The 17,815-nt window shown below is 43.6% G+C and overlaps 1 protein-coding gene across 1 annotated transcript in view; it reads left to right on the forward strand.

Moving 5' to 3' along the window:
- Positions 1 to 17,815, forward strand: part of LOC148140472 (uncharacterized) — a 43,657-nt gene that overhangs the window by 13,750 nt on the left and 12,092 nt on the right. Inside the window, exons 3-11 of the mRNA XM_087979397.1 lie at positions 2,325 to 2,651; positions 5,925 to 6,185; positions 8,346 to 8,465; positions 12,117 to 12,209; positions 14,195 to 14,320; positions 14,406 to 14,501; positions 16,018 to 16,116; positions 16,879 to 16,928; positions 17,104 to 17,137. Coding sequence (XP_087835523.1) covers positions 2,325 to 2,651; positions 5,925 to 6,185; positions 8,346 to 8,465; positions 12,117 to 12,209; positions 14,195 to 14,320; positions 14,406 to 14,501; positions 16,018 to 16,116; positions 16,879 to 16,928; positions 17,104 to 17,137 — 1,206 coding nt within the window. The remainder of the gene's footprint in view (positions 1 to 2,324; positions 2,652 to 5,924; positions 6,186 to 8,345; positions 8,466 to 12,116; positions 12,210 to 14,194; positions 14,321 to 14,405; positions 14,502 to 16,017; positions 16,117 to 16,878; positions 16,929 to 17,103; positions 17,138 to 17,815) is intronic.

Here is a 17,815-nt window from a genome sequence, read left to right on the forward strand (position 1 = left end):
TTTAACATTACTTTGTCTGTGAAAGAAAATACCATGGCATTTGGGTCAGTGTGGGATACACACATTTAAATTCCTATCAACATTTTTGCTGTTTTTTTCTGGGGATAGGTCAACTAGAGTATAACACAGAAACAGGTCCTTTGGTCTAATTCGTCCATGCTGATCAGAGATCCAAAATTAATCTAGTCCCATTTGCCAGCACTTGGCCCATATCCCTGTAAACCCTTCCTATTCATACACCCATCCAAATGCCTTTTGAAATGCTGTAATTGAACTCCTCCATTTCCTCTGGCAGCTCATTCCATACATCCACCACCCTCTGCATGAAATTGTTGCACCTTAGGTTCCTTTTAATCTTTCTCCTCTCACCCTGAACCTATGCCGTCTAGATCTGGGCTCCCCAACACCAGGAAAAACACCTGGTCTATTTATCCTATCCATGCCCCTCATGATTTTGCAAACCTCTATAAGGTCACCCCTCAGCCTCCGACGCTCCAGGGAAAACAGCCCCAGCCTGTTCAGCCTCTCCCTGTAGCTCAAATCCTCCAACCCTGGCAACATCCTTGAAAATCTTTTCTGAACCCTTTCAAGTTTCACAACATCCTCCCCATGGGAGGGAGACCAAGATTGCGCGCAATATTTCAAAAGTGGTTTAACCAACGTCCTGTACAGCCACAACATGACATCCCAATTCTCAAAGCTTGTATTGGAACAGAAAGTGGGAGGGTGTGCCGAATCCTCAAAAGTTGGCAGAATATTCTGAGAGAGCAGTCAGCAAAAATATGATAGACATCGGGCTTTACCAATAGAAATATTGTGTACAAACAACAAAACATGTTACCTTGTGGTTAAGCCACAGTTGGAGTTTGCGTTCAGTTCTGATCATTGCATTTGAGGAAGTTTGCAAGAAAGGATGCAGAGATTTTCCAGAGTGATTTCCGAGAGGAGGAATTCTAGTGCAAGATTAAGTTTGCGAAGCTGGGATTGTTGTCCTCCGAATGAAGGAGGTTGAGGTGAAATTTCATGAAGGTGGTTCCAAATTATTACAGGGTTAGAGAAGGTAAAGAAATGCTGCCTTTGTTAGCTGATATTGCAAGAACTAAACCATGCAGTTAAATGCTTTGGGTAAGAGATGCAGGGAGACGTGAAGTGGAACATTTATTTTTGCACAGTCAGTGTTAGTGAACGTGCGCCCACTGCCTACGGAAGCAGAGGTCAATCAAAAAGCAAAGTGGGTTGGAACTTGAAGGAAATAGTCTGGCAGAGCTCATGGGGAGAGGCGGTGGCGGCGGGGGGAAATGGGCTGAGGCGATCGCTCTGCAGTTAACTGGTATGAACTAAATGGATCGAATGGCCTCCCTCTGTGCCGTTGTGACACTTTGGGTTGGGGCTTCACTCCTGAGCTGAGAGCTGCTGAGATCGGAGATTTTCCAACTGCACAAACCTGACTTGGGTGAAAGTGTTCCAGACAGGCAAACGTTAGTCTTTTTTTAAGAAAAACACTAATCTAGTTGACTAATGTCCTTTTCATGCCAAGCAGAGTTGACTCCCACAGCATTAAAGAATAGACCATGGTTGCTGGTCTCATCAGCAATGCTCATACCCTGAGAAAGAAGTAAGTCATTGAAGAGGTTGCAGACAATGGGTAAACGAAGAACAGGAGGGAGATGAGGAGACATTTGAAACTTGAAAGGGTTCAGAAAAGATCTACAAGGATGTTACCAGGGTTGGAGGGTTTGAGCTATAGGGAGAAGCTGAACAGGCTGGGGCTGTTTTCCCTGGAGTGTTAGAGGCTGAGGGGTGACTTTATAGAAGTTCACAAAATTGAGGGGCATGGATAGGGTAAATAGGCAAAGTCTTTTCCCTGGGGCCTGGGAGTCCAGAGCTAGAGGGCATAGATTTAGGGTGAGAGGGGAAAGATATAAAAGGGACTTAAGGGGCAACTCTTTTCACGCAGAGGGTGGTATGTGAATGGAATGAGCTGCCAGAGGAAGTGGTGGAGGCTGGTACAATTGCAACATTTAAGAGGCATCTGGATGGGTGTATGACTAGGAAGAGTTTGGAGGGATATGGGCCGGGTGCTGGCAGGTGGGACTAGATTGGGTTGGGATATCTGGTCGGCATGGACGGGTTGGGCCGGAGGGTCTGTTTCCACGCTGTGCATCTCTATGACTCTATATTTACTTTTTGTGGTGCTGTGTGGTATCTTCTGGACAGAACTGCCTGAAAGATGGTGCGATCTAATTCCATAAGGGCGTGGGTGGGAAGGCGGGGAGGGTTAATACCCTGGAATAATAATTGTTCATTTCTTTTTTATTTTGTAGTTCAAGCTGAAACGCAAGTTTACCGAACTCCTGGAAGCTCTGTCTTCTTTCCCGGAGTGGATGAGGAGCAAAAGGACCAGGCTCAACACTTTCGATGGAAATTTTTCAATGGGAATGCAGAGGATGGGATCACTAAACCGGTGCTGCAGTTTAAAAGAGGGGATACGCGACCTTCCGTATTAAAAATGTACAGCGGTCGTTTTAATTTCTTCCGTATTAATGGATCATTGATCCTTCATCATTTAAATTTTTCAGATGAAGGTCTTTATACCCTTCAGATCAATCTGCAAAATGCCACAGCTCAAGCTATTTATCTTTGGGTGCTAGGTAAGTTTGCCTTATGTGTTCAAGTGGGAATGGTTTGTATTATGGCAAAGGACATGCACGTTAAAAAGCCTGGGACTGCAGCTGTGGAATTTCCCAAGCAGCCTTTCATGACCTGTTGGGAAAACCGAGGAAAATTCTGCTGTCGGAGTTTCCTGGGTTGCAAGGTCCAAACCAAACTGATTCCGAGCAAACTGGAAGGCACCTCGCTCTTTGACTTCAGTGTTCAGTTACATTCCAATTCTTGACCCCAACTGTAATAGCACAAGCTCAGAGGTGGGAAAAACCTACCCGCTCTTAATGCTTCGTAAGTGCACTTCACCATTTCACAAGTTAATATGTTGCAACATCAGTGAGAGTACTTGATGCCAGTTTAATCTTGTACGCTATATTTTTCTGTTAAAAGGCAGATTATTGATTTTGTTTGATCTTACTGATGCTAACTGGCCTGATGATTTCTTGATTTCTGTCTCCCTCTCTTTTTAAATAAAGTCATAGAGATGTACAGCATAGAAACAGACCCTTCGGTCCAAGCCAACCAGATATCCCAACCCAATCTAGTCCCACTTGCCAACAACCAGCTCATATCCCTCCAAACCCTTCCTATTCATAACCTATCCAGATGTCTTTTAAATGTTGCAATTATATTAGTCTCCACCACTTCCTCTGGCAGCTCATTCCATACACGTACCACCCTCTGAGTGAAAAGGTTGCCTCTTAAGTCTCTCTTATATCTTTCCCCTCTCACCCTAAACCTATGCCCTCTAGATCTGGACTCCCTGATTCCAGGGAAAAGACTTTGCCTATTTATCCTATCCATGCCTCTCAGATTTTGTAAACCTCCATAAGGTCACCCCTCTGCCTCTGATGCTCCAGGGAAAACAGCCCCAGCCTGTTCAGCCTCTCCTTTATAGCTCAAACTCTCCAACCCTGGAAACATCCTTGTAAATCTTTTCTGAATCCTTTCAAATTTCACAACATCTTTCCGATAGCCGCAGAATGAGCTGCCAACTCCTGTACTCAATACTCTGACCAATAAAGGAAAGCATACCAAATGCCTCCTTCACTATCCTATCTACCTGCGACTCCACTTTCAAGGAGCTGTGAACCTGCACTCCAAGGTCTCTCTGTTCAGCAACACTCCGAAGGACCTTACCATTAAGTGCATAAGTTCTGCTAATATTTGCTTTCCCAAAATGCAGCACCTCACATTTATCTGAATTAAACTCCATCTGCCACTTTTCAGCCCAGTGGCCCATCTGATCAAGATCCCATTGTAATTTGAGGTAACCTTCTTCACTGTCCACTACACCTCCAATTTTGGTGTCATTTGCAAACTTGCTAACTATACCTCATATGCTCACATCCAAATCATTTATATAAATGATGAAAAGTAGTGGACCCAGCACCAATCCACTGATCACATGCCTCCAGTCTGAAAAACAACCGTTCACCACCACCACCACCTTCTGACTTCTATCTTTGAGCCAGTTCTGTACCAAATGGCTATTTCTCCCTGTATTCCGTGAGATCTAACCTGGCTAACCAAACTCCCATGGGGAACTTTGTCAACCGCCTTACTGAAGTCCATATAGATCACATCTAACACGCTGCCCTTATCAATCCTCTTTGTTACTTCTTCAAAAAACTGAATCAAGTTTGTGAGACCTGATTTCCCACACACAAAGCCATGTTGACTATCCTGAATGAATCCTTGCCTTTCCAAATACATGTACATTCTGTCCGTCAGGACTCCCTCCAAGCACTTGCCCACCAATACATGAGTTATATTTACTCCCTTCAATCTAATGTGACTGTCCCAAAATTAGGAGAGTCTTAGAAAATTAAAATTAATGCATCAACTACCTCACTTTCCATTTCTTCTTTGACTACAAGGATCAAGTCCATCAGGACCCAGGCACAGGTTGGCCTGCAGCCCCACCAATTTACTCAGTACCACTTCTCTGAAGGTTGTGATCTTCCTCAGTCCCTTCCATTTTCTGAGGTATTGCTGTTTCTGGAATGTTACTTGTATGCTTAACAATGAAGGTGAATGCAAAATACTTATTCAATTCACCTATCGCATCTTGATTTTCCATTATTAATTCTCTAGTATTTTTCTAACTCACTCACTCACCTATTTCCTTTTTCTTTTTCTATTTATAGAAACTCTTACTATCTGTTTTAATATTTCTGGCCTGCTTTTCATGCGTTCTGATTTTTTTTTACGAGGTTAATTGGTTATTCTTTGCTTCTTTTTATATTCTATTTAATCTTCTGACCTACTTGGCTTTGCACAACTTTTTCTTAAGTTTGATGTGATACAATACACTACCTTAAAGTTCCCTTCCAAGGCAAATACTGTCTTGACTTGGAACTATATTGCCATTCCTTCACTGTCACAGGTTCAAAGTCCTGGACCTCTCTTTCAAATAGCACTGTGGGGGGATCTACACCAGGTGGACTGTATCTTTTCAAGTAAGCAGCTCTCCACCATTTACTCAATGATCATTAAGGCTGGGTATCATGTCATGCTGATGCCCACATCCTGTGGAAAATAAGAAATTGGAATAGAGGAACTGATTAAGGCAATGAGTTCCTACAAATCTCTCCCACCTTTCAATAATATCATGCCTGACCTGCAAGCTAAATGCATGTATTTGTCTTCATGCTGTATTTCTAATTCTATTTCTTAACAAAAATGGACCAATATCAGATTTTAAACTTTAGAGTTGATGTAACTCTAAAGTTCTCAATCTTTGTATGTAGAGGTGTTGTCCTGAAGTGTAAGACTTCCAACTTGTTGAAATAATGTACACTCTCACTGGCCAGTCCATGTGTTTCCACTGACCTTTTTAACTTACTTCAATGACCTACTTAACCTGTTAAGATGCAAAAGATTAACCTTTTTTTTTAAATGAGTAAATGATGAAAGTGCAAACAGATTAGCTCAAAGGACTGGGCACTTTGTGCTGTAGTATTAGTCTGGGAAGTGCATCCCACACTTTACAAAGTACAGAAAAGTCTAGTTTTGTCCACTGTCTTCTAACTCATTTTAAAATGCATTATGAGACAGGGCTGTGGACAAATTTGCAACTGTGTCAGTCACCTAAGCATTGCATGTTTAAATGTGAATGTGAAATAACTGAAGTGCTTTCAATGTAATGAAGTGCTGCATAATGCTTTTGAAAACATTTCCTACTAAGTTGTGCAGTCATTTTCTCTGCAAATGGAGATTTCAATATCACAAGTTCTTTTACCTCCTTCCCCTTTCAGATGAGCTACCACAACCCTCGATATTCAGCAACTCCAGCAGCCTCCATTCCACCATCATGCTGATCTGTGTTGTTTCCGGCCAGCCTCAGGAGTATCAATGGCAGAAAGATGGAGGGAACATCTCTGAAAATCACTTGCTAGTAGATGGGAACAGACGCCTAATCATCCCGAATGCTCAGAAGAATACCTGTGGGGTGTATACGTGCGTTGTAATCAATCCCGTCAGCTCTCGCCAGGCTGATTACATAGTAACTATTTATGGTAAGAAAATAAACTATAAGGGAATTCTGGCAAGAAATGTGAAAATTGACAGTAAGAGCTTCTTTAAATACGCAACACGGAAGACTTCAAGTGAACATAGGCTATTCAGAAAATGAATCTGGGGAGACTGTTATGGGGAAAAGAAAATGGCAGAGGAGTTAACAGATTTTTCATCCATTTTTATCATGAAAGATACTTTGAACCAATCCAAAGATGTTCAGGTTAGGTGAATTGACCATGCTAAATTGTTTATGTTCAGGGATGTGTAGGTTAGGTGCATGGGTCAGGGGTAAATATACAGTAAAGAGGATGGATCTGGGGATTAGTCTTCGGAGGGTCAGAATGGACTTGTTGGGCCGAAGGGCCTGTTTCCACACTGCAGGGATTCCATGATCTGCCACTTCGATGATCTGTAGGAATTCTATGATCTTGAACTATCTGTGTTGTAGCTTTCTTCAGTCTTTCTCAATTTAAATATTCAACTCCTCTCCTTCCTGCCAAAGAATAAAGTCACATTTTTCTACATTGTATTCCATCTGCCAAGCGTTTGCCCGCTGTCCATATCTGCAGATTGTGTTGTCCACAAGCTCTAGTTGGAGTACATCAACTAGCCTCATCTAAGTGATTAATATGTATTGTAACAGACGTTAGCAAGAATTGGGCCTACAGGGGATTCCATGGCAACAATATCTATCAGTCTGTACTTAGTGTCACAGAAACTCAGCTTAATGGTACGGGTTGCTCAGTTCAGGAGTTTGAGCACAGACTCAGACACAGAAGGTACATTAGATTGCTACAGTATAATTACATGGTGCAAATATTAATGGCTACTTTGGGTGGTCTGTTGATAAACAAGCTGGCAGTGTTCAAAGATCACATAGATGTGCTATTGCTCTTTCTATGTATGGTCTTGGTGAACATGAAGGTATCTGTCATTCTATCTGTGCCAAACCCATTTCAAATTTGTTGTAGCAGCTCACGCAGTCACTTGGCAAATTCATGTTACGCAGAGTTAGTCACAGACTGAGTGGAGTGTAAAGGGACGTTGTGTGTCTTGGGTAGCCCATAACAGGTGGACATAGTGAGCCACAAGGACAAAATCTGTTGTCTAGATCATCAGGCAGGTCACCACCATTACACAAGTTCGACAAGAGTCTCAGTAACTTACCCTTGAGTGTGGTTGTCAAGTCATGTGGACTGACTGGTCCTATAGCTCCACGTTCAGAATAATCAGTGGGCAGAGTGTGTATTTTGTTGATCTAATCATGTTCATTTGAGCAGCACTACTCCAGTCCCTCGTGTGACAGTAAAGTCTTTACTTTCAGAGGGAACATTACTGTTTAGCAGTATCCTTAATTGTAATTGCTTCAGTTTAACTTTATAGAGTGGCTGTTTTTCAAGTGAATATTCTTTCCAGTACAGTTGTTTGTGGAGGCAATAGAGCAGGGTAGGTGGATTAAATCAAAGATATTGGTACACTTCAGACCAAGTGTGGTGTAGATCATTTTGCTATCAGTCTGTTCCATCTTGTCCTTTCAATTGAGACTGTGTGTGTCATTTTAGCGCTGACAAAATTCTTGGAAATTAACGCAGGTCGGATCCTGAGCCTACTGCAATTTTGGAGCAATTGAATAGACAGTTTGTTGCTCTTAATTCTTGTGAGATTATCGATATTGTTGCTTTGGTTTTGCCATGCAATTGTCTCATGTAAAGCAGTAGTTTATTTGCAGAAAGCAATTAGAAGTTGAAGCTAAACACATGGTTCTCCTGGAACTAGGGCCAGAGTTTGAAAAACCTCTCGTATGTGTTTGTCCAAATGAAGCCATCTGATGTTGTGAAGGGTACTATATGAATACAAGTTACCTATTTTCTCTTTAGCTAACTGCAATGATGAACTTCTCAAGTTCAAATTAATTGTCTTTTTCTTAATTTGTAAAAATGACACCAGTTCTTATTTGCACTGACAATTCAGTTTTTTTAAGGAACATTAGAGTCAATTCTATTGGGTGTGAAGCTGCCTATAGATCAGACCTGGGTCGAGGTGGCAGATTCCCATCGCTCAAGGCTTTCTGTAACATTGTGATAATTGACTGCCTTCATGTCATTTTACTTCTAGTTCCATGTGTTCTGTTCTGTTAATTGTCAAATTTTTATTTGTAGGCATTGCATCAGAGCAATACATAATTATTGCTGCAGCCATCGTAGGATTGGTACTCTCTGCGGTCTCTCTTGTTAGATTAATGCTGCAGTGCTGTTTGAATGAACAACTCAGTAAACAAGGTATCTGTCAGTAAATCTGAACCTGCATTCAATATTTAAGTTATTTTTGACTACTCTTGTGCTTTTAACCAAAATGAGTTACTTATGTCAAGAGACTGATCAATGTCCCACTATCCCTTTGCCCTGTCAGTGTGATTATCATCCATGTTTACTTTGTTCACCTTGTATTTACAGTGAAGCCTCAGATTAATTCCAGTATCTCTCCTGAGCCCAAAGGGGAGGACTGGGAGGGAACACCCAGTGAGTGGGCAGTTTCAATTCCCTTGTGTCCACAAGTACATGCAGTCAGAATCCAGAGAATTGCCAAGTGGATCACGGTCTCCTTTGATCTTTCTCCTGGCTGGTGATGGCAGGGAATTCCAAGGATCCCAGGTTTGGCAGGAGTCTCCCTTGAACCGGGGGCAGACTTCTCCATTGCACCCATGGGGTGGGAGCAGTTTCTCTTGGACCTGGTGTCAGAGGTTTGTTTGAAGTTAGCTCAGGGTTCGAGTTAAAACAGAAAATACAGGGCAGGCTTAGCAGCTCTGACCATATCCGTGGAGACGGAAACAGAGTTAAATGGGTGGAAGTTTCTTTTAATAATTCACTTCAGGATTTGGGGCAGCTTTCTGTGTCTCAACTCCACGTAATTCCGCATTCCGGTCTGACCCTCCAGGAAACTGCTTTTAATTTCCATCTCTGCCAATCAATCAAGGGCAGTGGCAGGGGTGTGGAAACTGTTCGAGTTTCTTTTCCCTGGATGATCACTCCTGGTACTTTGTGGTATTTTCCACTCTGGCTGTGTGTGTGGTACTGGATAAGGGTCATGTGAGGTAGTTTGGTGCCTCTTTAATCTGCCTTGAACCCAGATCATCATGATGACCCTCAAACCCTCTTGTAGTGAAGACCAACATAACATCAGCCTTCCTCATTGTTTGCTGCACGAGTGTGCTTGCTTTCAGTGATCCCTGCACAACGATACCCATGTGCCTTTTGTACTTCAGCATTCTCCAATCTATCACCATTTCAATCTGTTTTTCCTGCCGAACATAAGAATGAGGAGCAGGAGTAGGAAATTGAGCCCCTCAAGCCTGCTTCACTATTCAATGGCTGATCTCATCACAACCTCCACTCCCCTTTTCTGCTTACTCTCCATAGAAGACAACTTCACACTTACCTACAATACACTGCACCTGCCATATCCTTGCCCTCTGACTCAACTTGTCTGAATCACCCTGTAATCTTATGTCCTGTTTTCCACTCCACTCCCACCTAGGCTTGTGTGATCAACAAACTTGGAATTGTTCTGGAGTCTGATTCCGATCTCAGTGTGTTGGATGGTGAAATTTCACCATCTATTAAAATGCTGCGAGTAAAACTAGCCTAATGCCAACCACATAACTACTGCTGATTGTTGTTAAAGCTAAATTGGTTCACTAACCTCCTTTAGGGGAAGGAAAGCTGTAATTCTGACCTGATACTGGCCTCCATGTGACTACAAATCCACGGTGATGTTGGCGATTCTTAACTGACCTTTGGACAGTAAATGCCCACTTCACCAGTAAAGCCCATGCTCTTCAAAAACAAAACAAAAACCTTTCGTTTAGGACTTTGTCAAAAGCTTTCTGAAAATCCAAATACTGTACACCACATGCACTCATCATCGCTTGTCTATTCAATTAATGTTCTCAAAAAAACACCAGGAGCTTATCAAATCTGATTACTGTTTCAGAAATCTTTATTGTTAGCGAGTTTTGAGAAGACTTGTAGCTCAGGTTGAGGTTCTGGATGTAGGTTTGCTGCTGAGCTGGGAGGTTCATTTCTAGACATTTCATCACCCTAGTAGGTAACATCTTCAGTGGGCCTCAGGTGAAGCACCGCTGAAAGTTCCTGCTTTCTATTTATATGTTTGGGTTTCTTTGGGTTGGTGCTGTCATTTCCTGTGGTGAAGTCACTTCCTGTTCCTTTTCTCAGGGGGTGGTAGATGGGATCTGTTGTCTTTGTCTAATCCTGTTAGTGCTTTCTAAGTGTCCTGTTATCGTACTCTTTATAACTCAATACTTTTATAATCCAGTATTTTCCCTGCTATTAATTAGGCTAACCAGTCAGTAATTGCTGGCTATCTCCATCTCTCCTTTTTTAAATAGTGAGGTTATGTTTGCCATGCTGGGACTGTTCTAGTCTCCATAATTTTGGGACATAGTAACAGCTGTATCTGCAGTTTCCATTGTCCCTTCCTTGGATTATCTGGGCCCTGGGGATTAGAGGATCTTCAATTATCTGAACGACATGGACGGGAAATATTTTATTGGATAATTGAATGTCTGAATAACACAGTTTAGCCAAGCATTGGGATCTTGGGATTTTGTTCAGATAATCAGAAATTCGGATAATTGAATGTCCGATAATCAAGGTTCCTCTATAATCAGCTTTCAATCCCAATAATTTCTCCAGCGCTATTTTTCTTTGCTATTACTGATTTTCTTTAATTCTTCCATCCCAGTAGACCAAAGCTTCCCAACATTTCTAGGGAGTTATTAATGTTTTCTTCTGTAAGGATTGAGGTTATGTTCTATTTACAGAAATTACAGTCCTATCATATCACTTTAAAGACAGAGTAGACCATTTCCTTGGTCTCTATTATCAATTCCCCCCTTTCAAGCTGTAAGGGGCTTACATTTGACCGCTAATCATTTTCTTTTTTACATATAGTCCTTAAAGAAATGTTTGTATCTCTTACAAATTTGTTCTCATAGTCTAGTCTATTGTTCCTCCCTAAATCCATCTTTTGGTTATTTAGCTAAATTCTAGTCTGCTTCAGTCCTCAGGCTTCCAACTTTTTTGAGTAATTGTGACTCCATGAGGATCTAATGCTATCTTGAACTTTTGCTTGCCACTTCAGTAAGTGGAGGCACCATAGGGAGCTATAAACAGCAGGAACTCCTGGAAGCAATTTGAGCCATTGTTTGAGGTGAACCACTAATGGAAGTCTTCACCTGACTGTTGAAATGGTGGGTAACCAACCAGAGCTTCCCATACACATGGCCAATGGTTGAGGCTCCATTATGACACTGGCTGTTGTAAAGTCAGTCCTGGATGTAGGTTTGCTCACTGAGCTGGGAAGTTCATTTCCAGATGTTTTGTCACCCTACGAGGTAACATCTTCAGTGGGCCTCAGGCGTTTACATGATTCCTACTTTCTATTTATGTTTCTTTGGGTTGGTGATGTCATTTCCTGTGGTGATGTCGTTTCCTGTTCTTTTTTGTCCGGGAATGGTAGATGGGATCTAACTCAATGTGTTTGTTGATAGAGTTAGTCCTGTTATATCACTTGAAGGATCTCAAGACTTGAAATTTATTTTGTCATTAATAATCTGAGGCGAGTGTCCACAGGTTCTATGTAACTGTACGCGGTTTCGATGTTTCTTATCCCAAGTGAGAGTGAGCTAATTGAACTTTCTCACTCTCCTATCCTGGGCTGTGGTTGTTAACAAGTGTTTGGTTTTCCCAATGACAGCCCAGTATTACCTGCTATCTGTCAAACTGAGAGATCATCATTGTTCCCAGTTACACTCTGTGTCTATTAATATACGTGTCATTCACCCTCCCAATGGTAGACCTGTTGTAAAGTGAACTTCAAATATCGCTAATGTTCTATTTCTTTTCCCATAGCACAGCTGAAGTTTTTCCTGATCTTATTCGCTGGTAATAATATTTCTCTTATTGCCATTCTCATTGCCCTCATTTCCTGGCTTTGTATTCAAGGTAGGTCTGTGTAAAATATTCAAAATGTTATTCAGTAATCCACAACTTGAGTATGGCTGGGAAAAAAATGCATTTTGTCAAAGCTTTCAGTTTTCACCCGTACAAGACCTCCCAGTGAAGAGGAAAGCCAACATTTCTGATACTTAAATGATCAGAGTGCAGTATTTGAACCTGCAACTGCGTGTCAGATTTCTCGCTGTCTCACTGGGGTCATTCCTGCATCAAATTTACGTTTGCATCGGAACAGTTTTGGTTTCCTTAATATATTTGAGTAAAGAAATCGGCGTGGGGCAAACTTTATGTCACATGTCAGCTGACCTATTGGGAATCCTGCGGTTTCTCGCGCTGTAAGATTGGCCTGAACAATGCAGTCAGAGGCACCTTTTCACTGTGTAAGCTGGATGCTGAGCTAAGGTGCATTCAAAACCACCCCGCAGGATAACGGCTGCCCCAATCAGATCATTTCTCACGATATGTCACACAAACTCATGTAAATCATAAAGGTGATCATTCTGGACCTTAAAGTGCCTTGTCTACCACAAATGACCCTGGAGGTATCTCAAACCTATCAGCAACAGGCAAAGCTAGCTGTTTCACGGGGCTAATATGCAGAAAAACACAACTGATGTTTACCACCAACAGGATGCTGCCATCAAACCAATGAGACATTCTGCCTACCATACATGAGTAATGTGGTATCTGAATTTTAGTGCTGGTGTGATGGCAACTAGAGGCTGTATGTCAGATACTGGGGGATCATGTCAAACAGCTTCTCCTTTCGGCTGTTCATGACAAGTGAGGTACTGACTCTACCCAACAGCTCATGTTTCCAAAACTCTCAACACCGTGTCTGATGTTAGATGTGATTCTGAAACTGGACAAAGTTCACTGGATAATCCTGAGTGCTTGAAGAATTACATTGGCAACCAAGTTATGATTGTCAGACTGGCTCACTGTGTGGAGTACTTGATGTATTAGAAGTTTCATATAGGAATGCTTAGAGTCCTTTTCTTTGCAGACCTAAAGACCCTGTACATGCACAGCACCTGTTTTAACTCCACCAAATAGGTGACAGCCAGTGACTGGCTATTTTCCCAGCACAGTTGTCTGATCACTCACAGTCAATCATTCTGGCTTACAATATAAAGAGAGCCTAGCAGTTAACAATCATCATAAACTGCTGCATTGTCCATGGCAGCATGGCTCCCACTCAGAATCAACATGCAAGCAATCAGAACCTTCCTCTTGTATACGACAACTATTGGTTTGGTTGTGTTCTTGCAAATTGCTGAGTACAAGATAAAAAAATTCAGGTCAGTATGTACTCACGAGTAACATTGACATCTTCCTGACAGCATACAATGTCAGATTTACTTGCAGCTGTCAAATGATTACATCAGTGGTTTATATAAAGCAATTTAGTTAATCTATGCCTATAACTTATTTCACTGACATGGAGGGACCAGAGGGAGTATTCCCACTGTTTTTATAATGTCACTTACAGAGAAAGAGACCAGACAAAATCTTCATGGGGTTATACAGCATGGAAATAGATCCTTCAGTCCAATGAATCCACACCAACCATGTTCCCAAACTAAACTAGTCCCGCCTGCCTGCATTTGACCCATATCCCTCCAATTCTTTCTTTCATGTATTAACTGTGTTTATAGCAAAGTTATAACTTCACTCCTTAGTCTTTTACAGAATACTCTGGTGAATTTTGCTGCACCTCATCTTAATTGATTGATTATTTTTCTGTCAATAAAGATCATCATTTATCATTGAAAAATGTCACGCTTTGTTGACCAACATGTATCTTTCTCAAGACGAGTGAAACTGAGAAATAATTGCAACTATGCTAATGCAGCCCCAGAAGACTTATGTGGCCCAGTGTAGGTTAACACAGTGTGTGTCTGACTTGTTTAATCTGGTGGTTTGAATGAGATGTTTGTCCATAACCGTAACCACTTGGATCATTGCTGTAGGTGTTACGATTGTGCCTCTAGCGACATTACTGTTTGTTTCCATCGTTCTGGTGTTTGCTGTGATTGCCACGATCAATGTTTGGAAAATGGACTGTCTGTGCATGAAGACATTCCTACACAACGCAGGTAAAGTATGATTTCTTTATGGTAAAATCTTTCTAGTATTAAAAACAAACACCGCCTAATTCATCATGACATCTATATTTCACAGGTTTTCGAGGTTTACTTGATGGAAGTCCCCCCCTGATTTCTTTAACTGTGATTGTCATCTCAATCACCATCCTGGTGGAGGAGATTCGTCAGAACAGTGAGTTTTACTGTCAGCTCTTCATTACTGTTCAGAATATTTCAGAGAGATTGACTCCTGCCATTGGTCTGTCCAGATTCGGGAGAATAAGATTGGCTGGATTCCCATTGCTGATGGCCAATCACTGACCTTCTGAGGAGACTATGTTAATATCACCAGTACTGCAGCCAATGGAGAGCAGCCTTACGCAGGTTATCAATCTGACCTTTTACCCGATCCCAGGGGTTTCCCACCCATTGGATTGGGCTGTTCTCCCTCACTGCGTGGACATGAAGTGAGAATGGGGTGGGGAGTGGGATTCTGAGACACTGGACTGGACCTTACCTGTATGTGGCTGAGTGAGGGTCCTGTTGGGATTTTCACTGCAAGGTGTAATGAGACCTTACCAAACTCACCTCATTAACTCCCCAGCCCGGCCCCTGTGGCATACCTTCCACCCACTTTCTGACCCCTTTGACCACTCACTGCTCCCAGAGCAACTCAGTTACACAGTAATTCCAGAGTATCCTCCCCAGACATTCTTTAACAGGCTATAGTGCACCCACACAGGTTTGGCATTGTGGCACTGCACCCTCACTGGCATAGCTGCCATTAAGCCCATGGCACAGCAGGTATGGCTGGCTCTCCCTTATACTCCCAGTTGCTCATCCTTGTTACTGTTTGACCACACTGCCCACACTAGACCTCCCCTCAGCTATTTCCAGTCTAAGCCCCCTCTCAGGGTCACCGCAGCTCTGTGCCCAGTGTCCACTGGAGACCAGAGCTTCACATTGCTTGTCTCTAAGTGATGATCCCTGACTGTACAATCAGACATTTCCAAACATGAGCTTTCATTTACAGCCGGCTAATCCGAGCGCAGTAAAAATGACCCAGGGCTGCACTCGCCCGACAGTGCCACCAAAATGCTGGCATTACCACCCTGCACTCTCCCCACAGCGCCATCACCACCAAACACTGGCATCATCACCAACCTCATCTCCATGATGCTCTGTTGTACCCAGCTCTAATCGACAGGAACTGTGGGTCAGACAGGTCCTGTCAGGCCTATAGTGTCCCATGCACCTGCGCTCTTTCTTTTATGGCCAAGGAGAGCCCCCCGACTCCCACCGTGTCACCTCTGCCTTACCCAGAGTCCTTGTTTTCCTTCCCCATCCCCATTGTCCCTGCCTCCCTTCCCTGAAGACTGCTCCCGTACTCACAGGTCCTCAGCTCCCAACATCCCAGTATGGTGTGCTCTCATTGGTTAGCACCTGGAGACAGTGCAACACACTCTGTACAAACTGTAGCAGAGGACTGTTTCCGCTTCAGCAGCTCCATCGTCTGCTCCAACAGCCCCATTTCCAGACATTTCCCACCTCCTGCATTCCAGTCTAATCCAGAAACTGGGCGCATGTCCCTGCACATAGTGTCCTTGCTGCAGACTTTCCATGCAGTTGCCGGTGCTGTGTAAATGCCCATTGGATAAGTGGTGATTAGTGTGAACTAACTCGATGTGTTCACTGTTGTACACTTTCAGATCAAGGTTGCAGTGTTACCTCATTAACATGGAGCATGGTGGGCCCAATATTGGGCATCGGTCTTCTCATCTTTGCGGTTTATATCGCAATGTGGTGCTGTAAGTATGAACTGTACCCAAGTATTCATTGGTCTGCCCACTTTCTAAGGCGTGCAGTGATAGGGAAAACCCAGAGGTTCCTGCCACCACGTTAATGTTTAAACTGGGAAGAGGGACAAGGAAATCTCACCACTACATGAACCATCCCATCCCATCCCTTGATGTTCACACAACATCACTGTGTGGGAGCTAAGGGCACAAAGTTCTGACCTGATGGTGGTGGTGTGTGCAGAACCTGAAGAAGAAATAGCAGAGAGGGGACCTCATGGAAGTGAAAGAGATACTTTGTTTGTTCCACAACTCTCAACCATGGCAGGGGGTATCGCACTGCAGTGTCTGGGACTGGTCTAGACCAGCAGGTAGAGACTGACACGGTGGTGAGTCTGTAATGCCATTGGATCGCAGCACTGACCGCACAGTCGGAGGTGATTCAGATAGAGCTTAATCTATATTTATAAATACTTATGTTCCAAGCAGCAAACCTGTGGCAGGGATTTAAGATATGGGTTCCGGGGTGTGAAGGGAAGATTTAGAAAACAAATATCAGGAAGTATTTCAGACCCAGCCAGTTGGGATCATTATGAAGGTCACATAGGTGGGTCTGAGCAGGAAGCTGGGTATTGGGGGAAACAGAAAGCAGGATGTGACAATGGGGAAGCAATTGGGATGGGGAATTATGATAGACTGAGGTCAACAACAGGCCTGCAATGTTATTCTGTATCCAGTGACTGGGAATGACAAATGATCTTTGTTTTATTACAGACCCAAATAAGGAGATAAACAGAAAACCAACACCTAATGATGCACGGCAGGTATTTTATTATTAACACAAATCTCGATTTCTACATGGTTTTCGATTGATATACTGTGCCTGTTCAGCAGTTATTATTCTGTAGAAATACACAGGCAGCCTCTCTCTTTTTCTTTTCAGTACATCTAATTTATGTGTATAAGGTCATATAATTAATTGTATTTTTTTTGTCATAGGATGAATGTGTGGAACTACAATCTCGAAATTCCAGTGAGCAAGTTCGCTAATTAAAACTCCCTTGAAATGAATGTCTTTGCAGAAATTTCCTGATATCGGGGTGGAGGGGGTGGGAGGGTTGGAGGGGGTGGGAGGGGTAGAGGAGGTGGGGATGGAGAGGTGGGAGGGGGGTGGGGATGGGGAGGTGGGGATGAGGGGTGGAGGGGATGAGGGTGGGGAGGTGGGGATTAGGGAGTGGGGATTAGGGAGTGGGGATGAGGGGGGGTGGGGATGAGGGGGGGTGGGGATGAGGGGGTGGGGATGAGGGGGGTGGGGATGAGGGGGTGGGGATGAGGGGGTGGGGATGGGGAGGTGGGGATGAGGGGGTAGGGATGGGGAGGTGGGGATGAGGGGGTGGGGGGTGGGGATGAGGGGGGTGGTGATGAGGGGAGTGTGAGGATGAGGGGGTGGGGATGGGGAGGTGGGGATGAGGGGGTTGGAGGGGGTGGGGATGAGGGGGTTGGAGGGGGTGGGGATGAGGGGGTTGGAGGGGGTGGGGATGGGGAGGTGGGGATGAGGGGGTGGGGATGGGGAGGTAGGGATGAGGGGGTGGGGATGAGGTGTGGAGGAGGTGGGAGGGGAGGTGGGGATGAGGGATGGAGGGGGTGGGAGGGGGGGTGAGGATGAGGGGTGGAGGGGGTGGGAGGGGGGCGTGAGGATGAGGGGTGGAGG

The sequence above is a fragment of the Chiloscyllium plagiosum genome, unplaced genomic scaffold (genome assembly GCF_037043375.1).
Source record: "Chiloscyllium plagiosum isolate Xiang-an unplaced genomic scaffold, Cpla_swu_hap1 HiC_scaffold_35, whole genome shotgun sequence".
NCBI classification, from domain to species: domain Eukaryota; kingdom Metazoa; phylum Chordata; class Chondrichthyes; order Orectolobiformes; family Hemiscylliidae; genus Chiloscyllium; species Chiloscyllium plagiosum.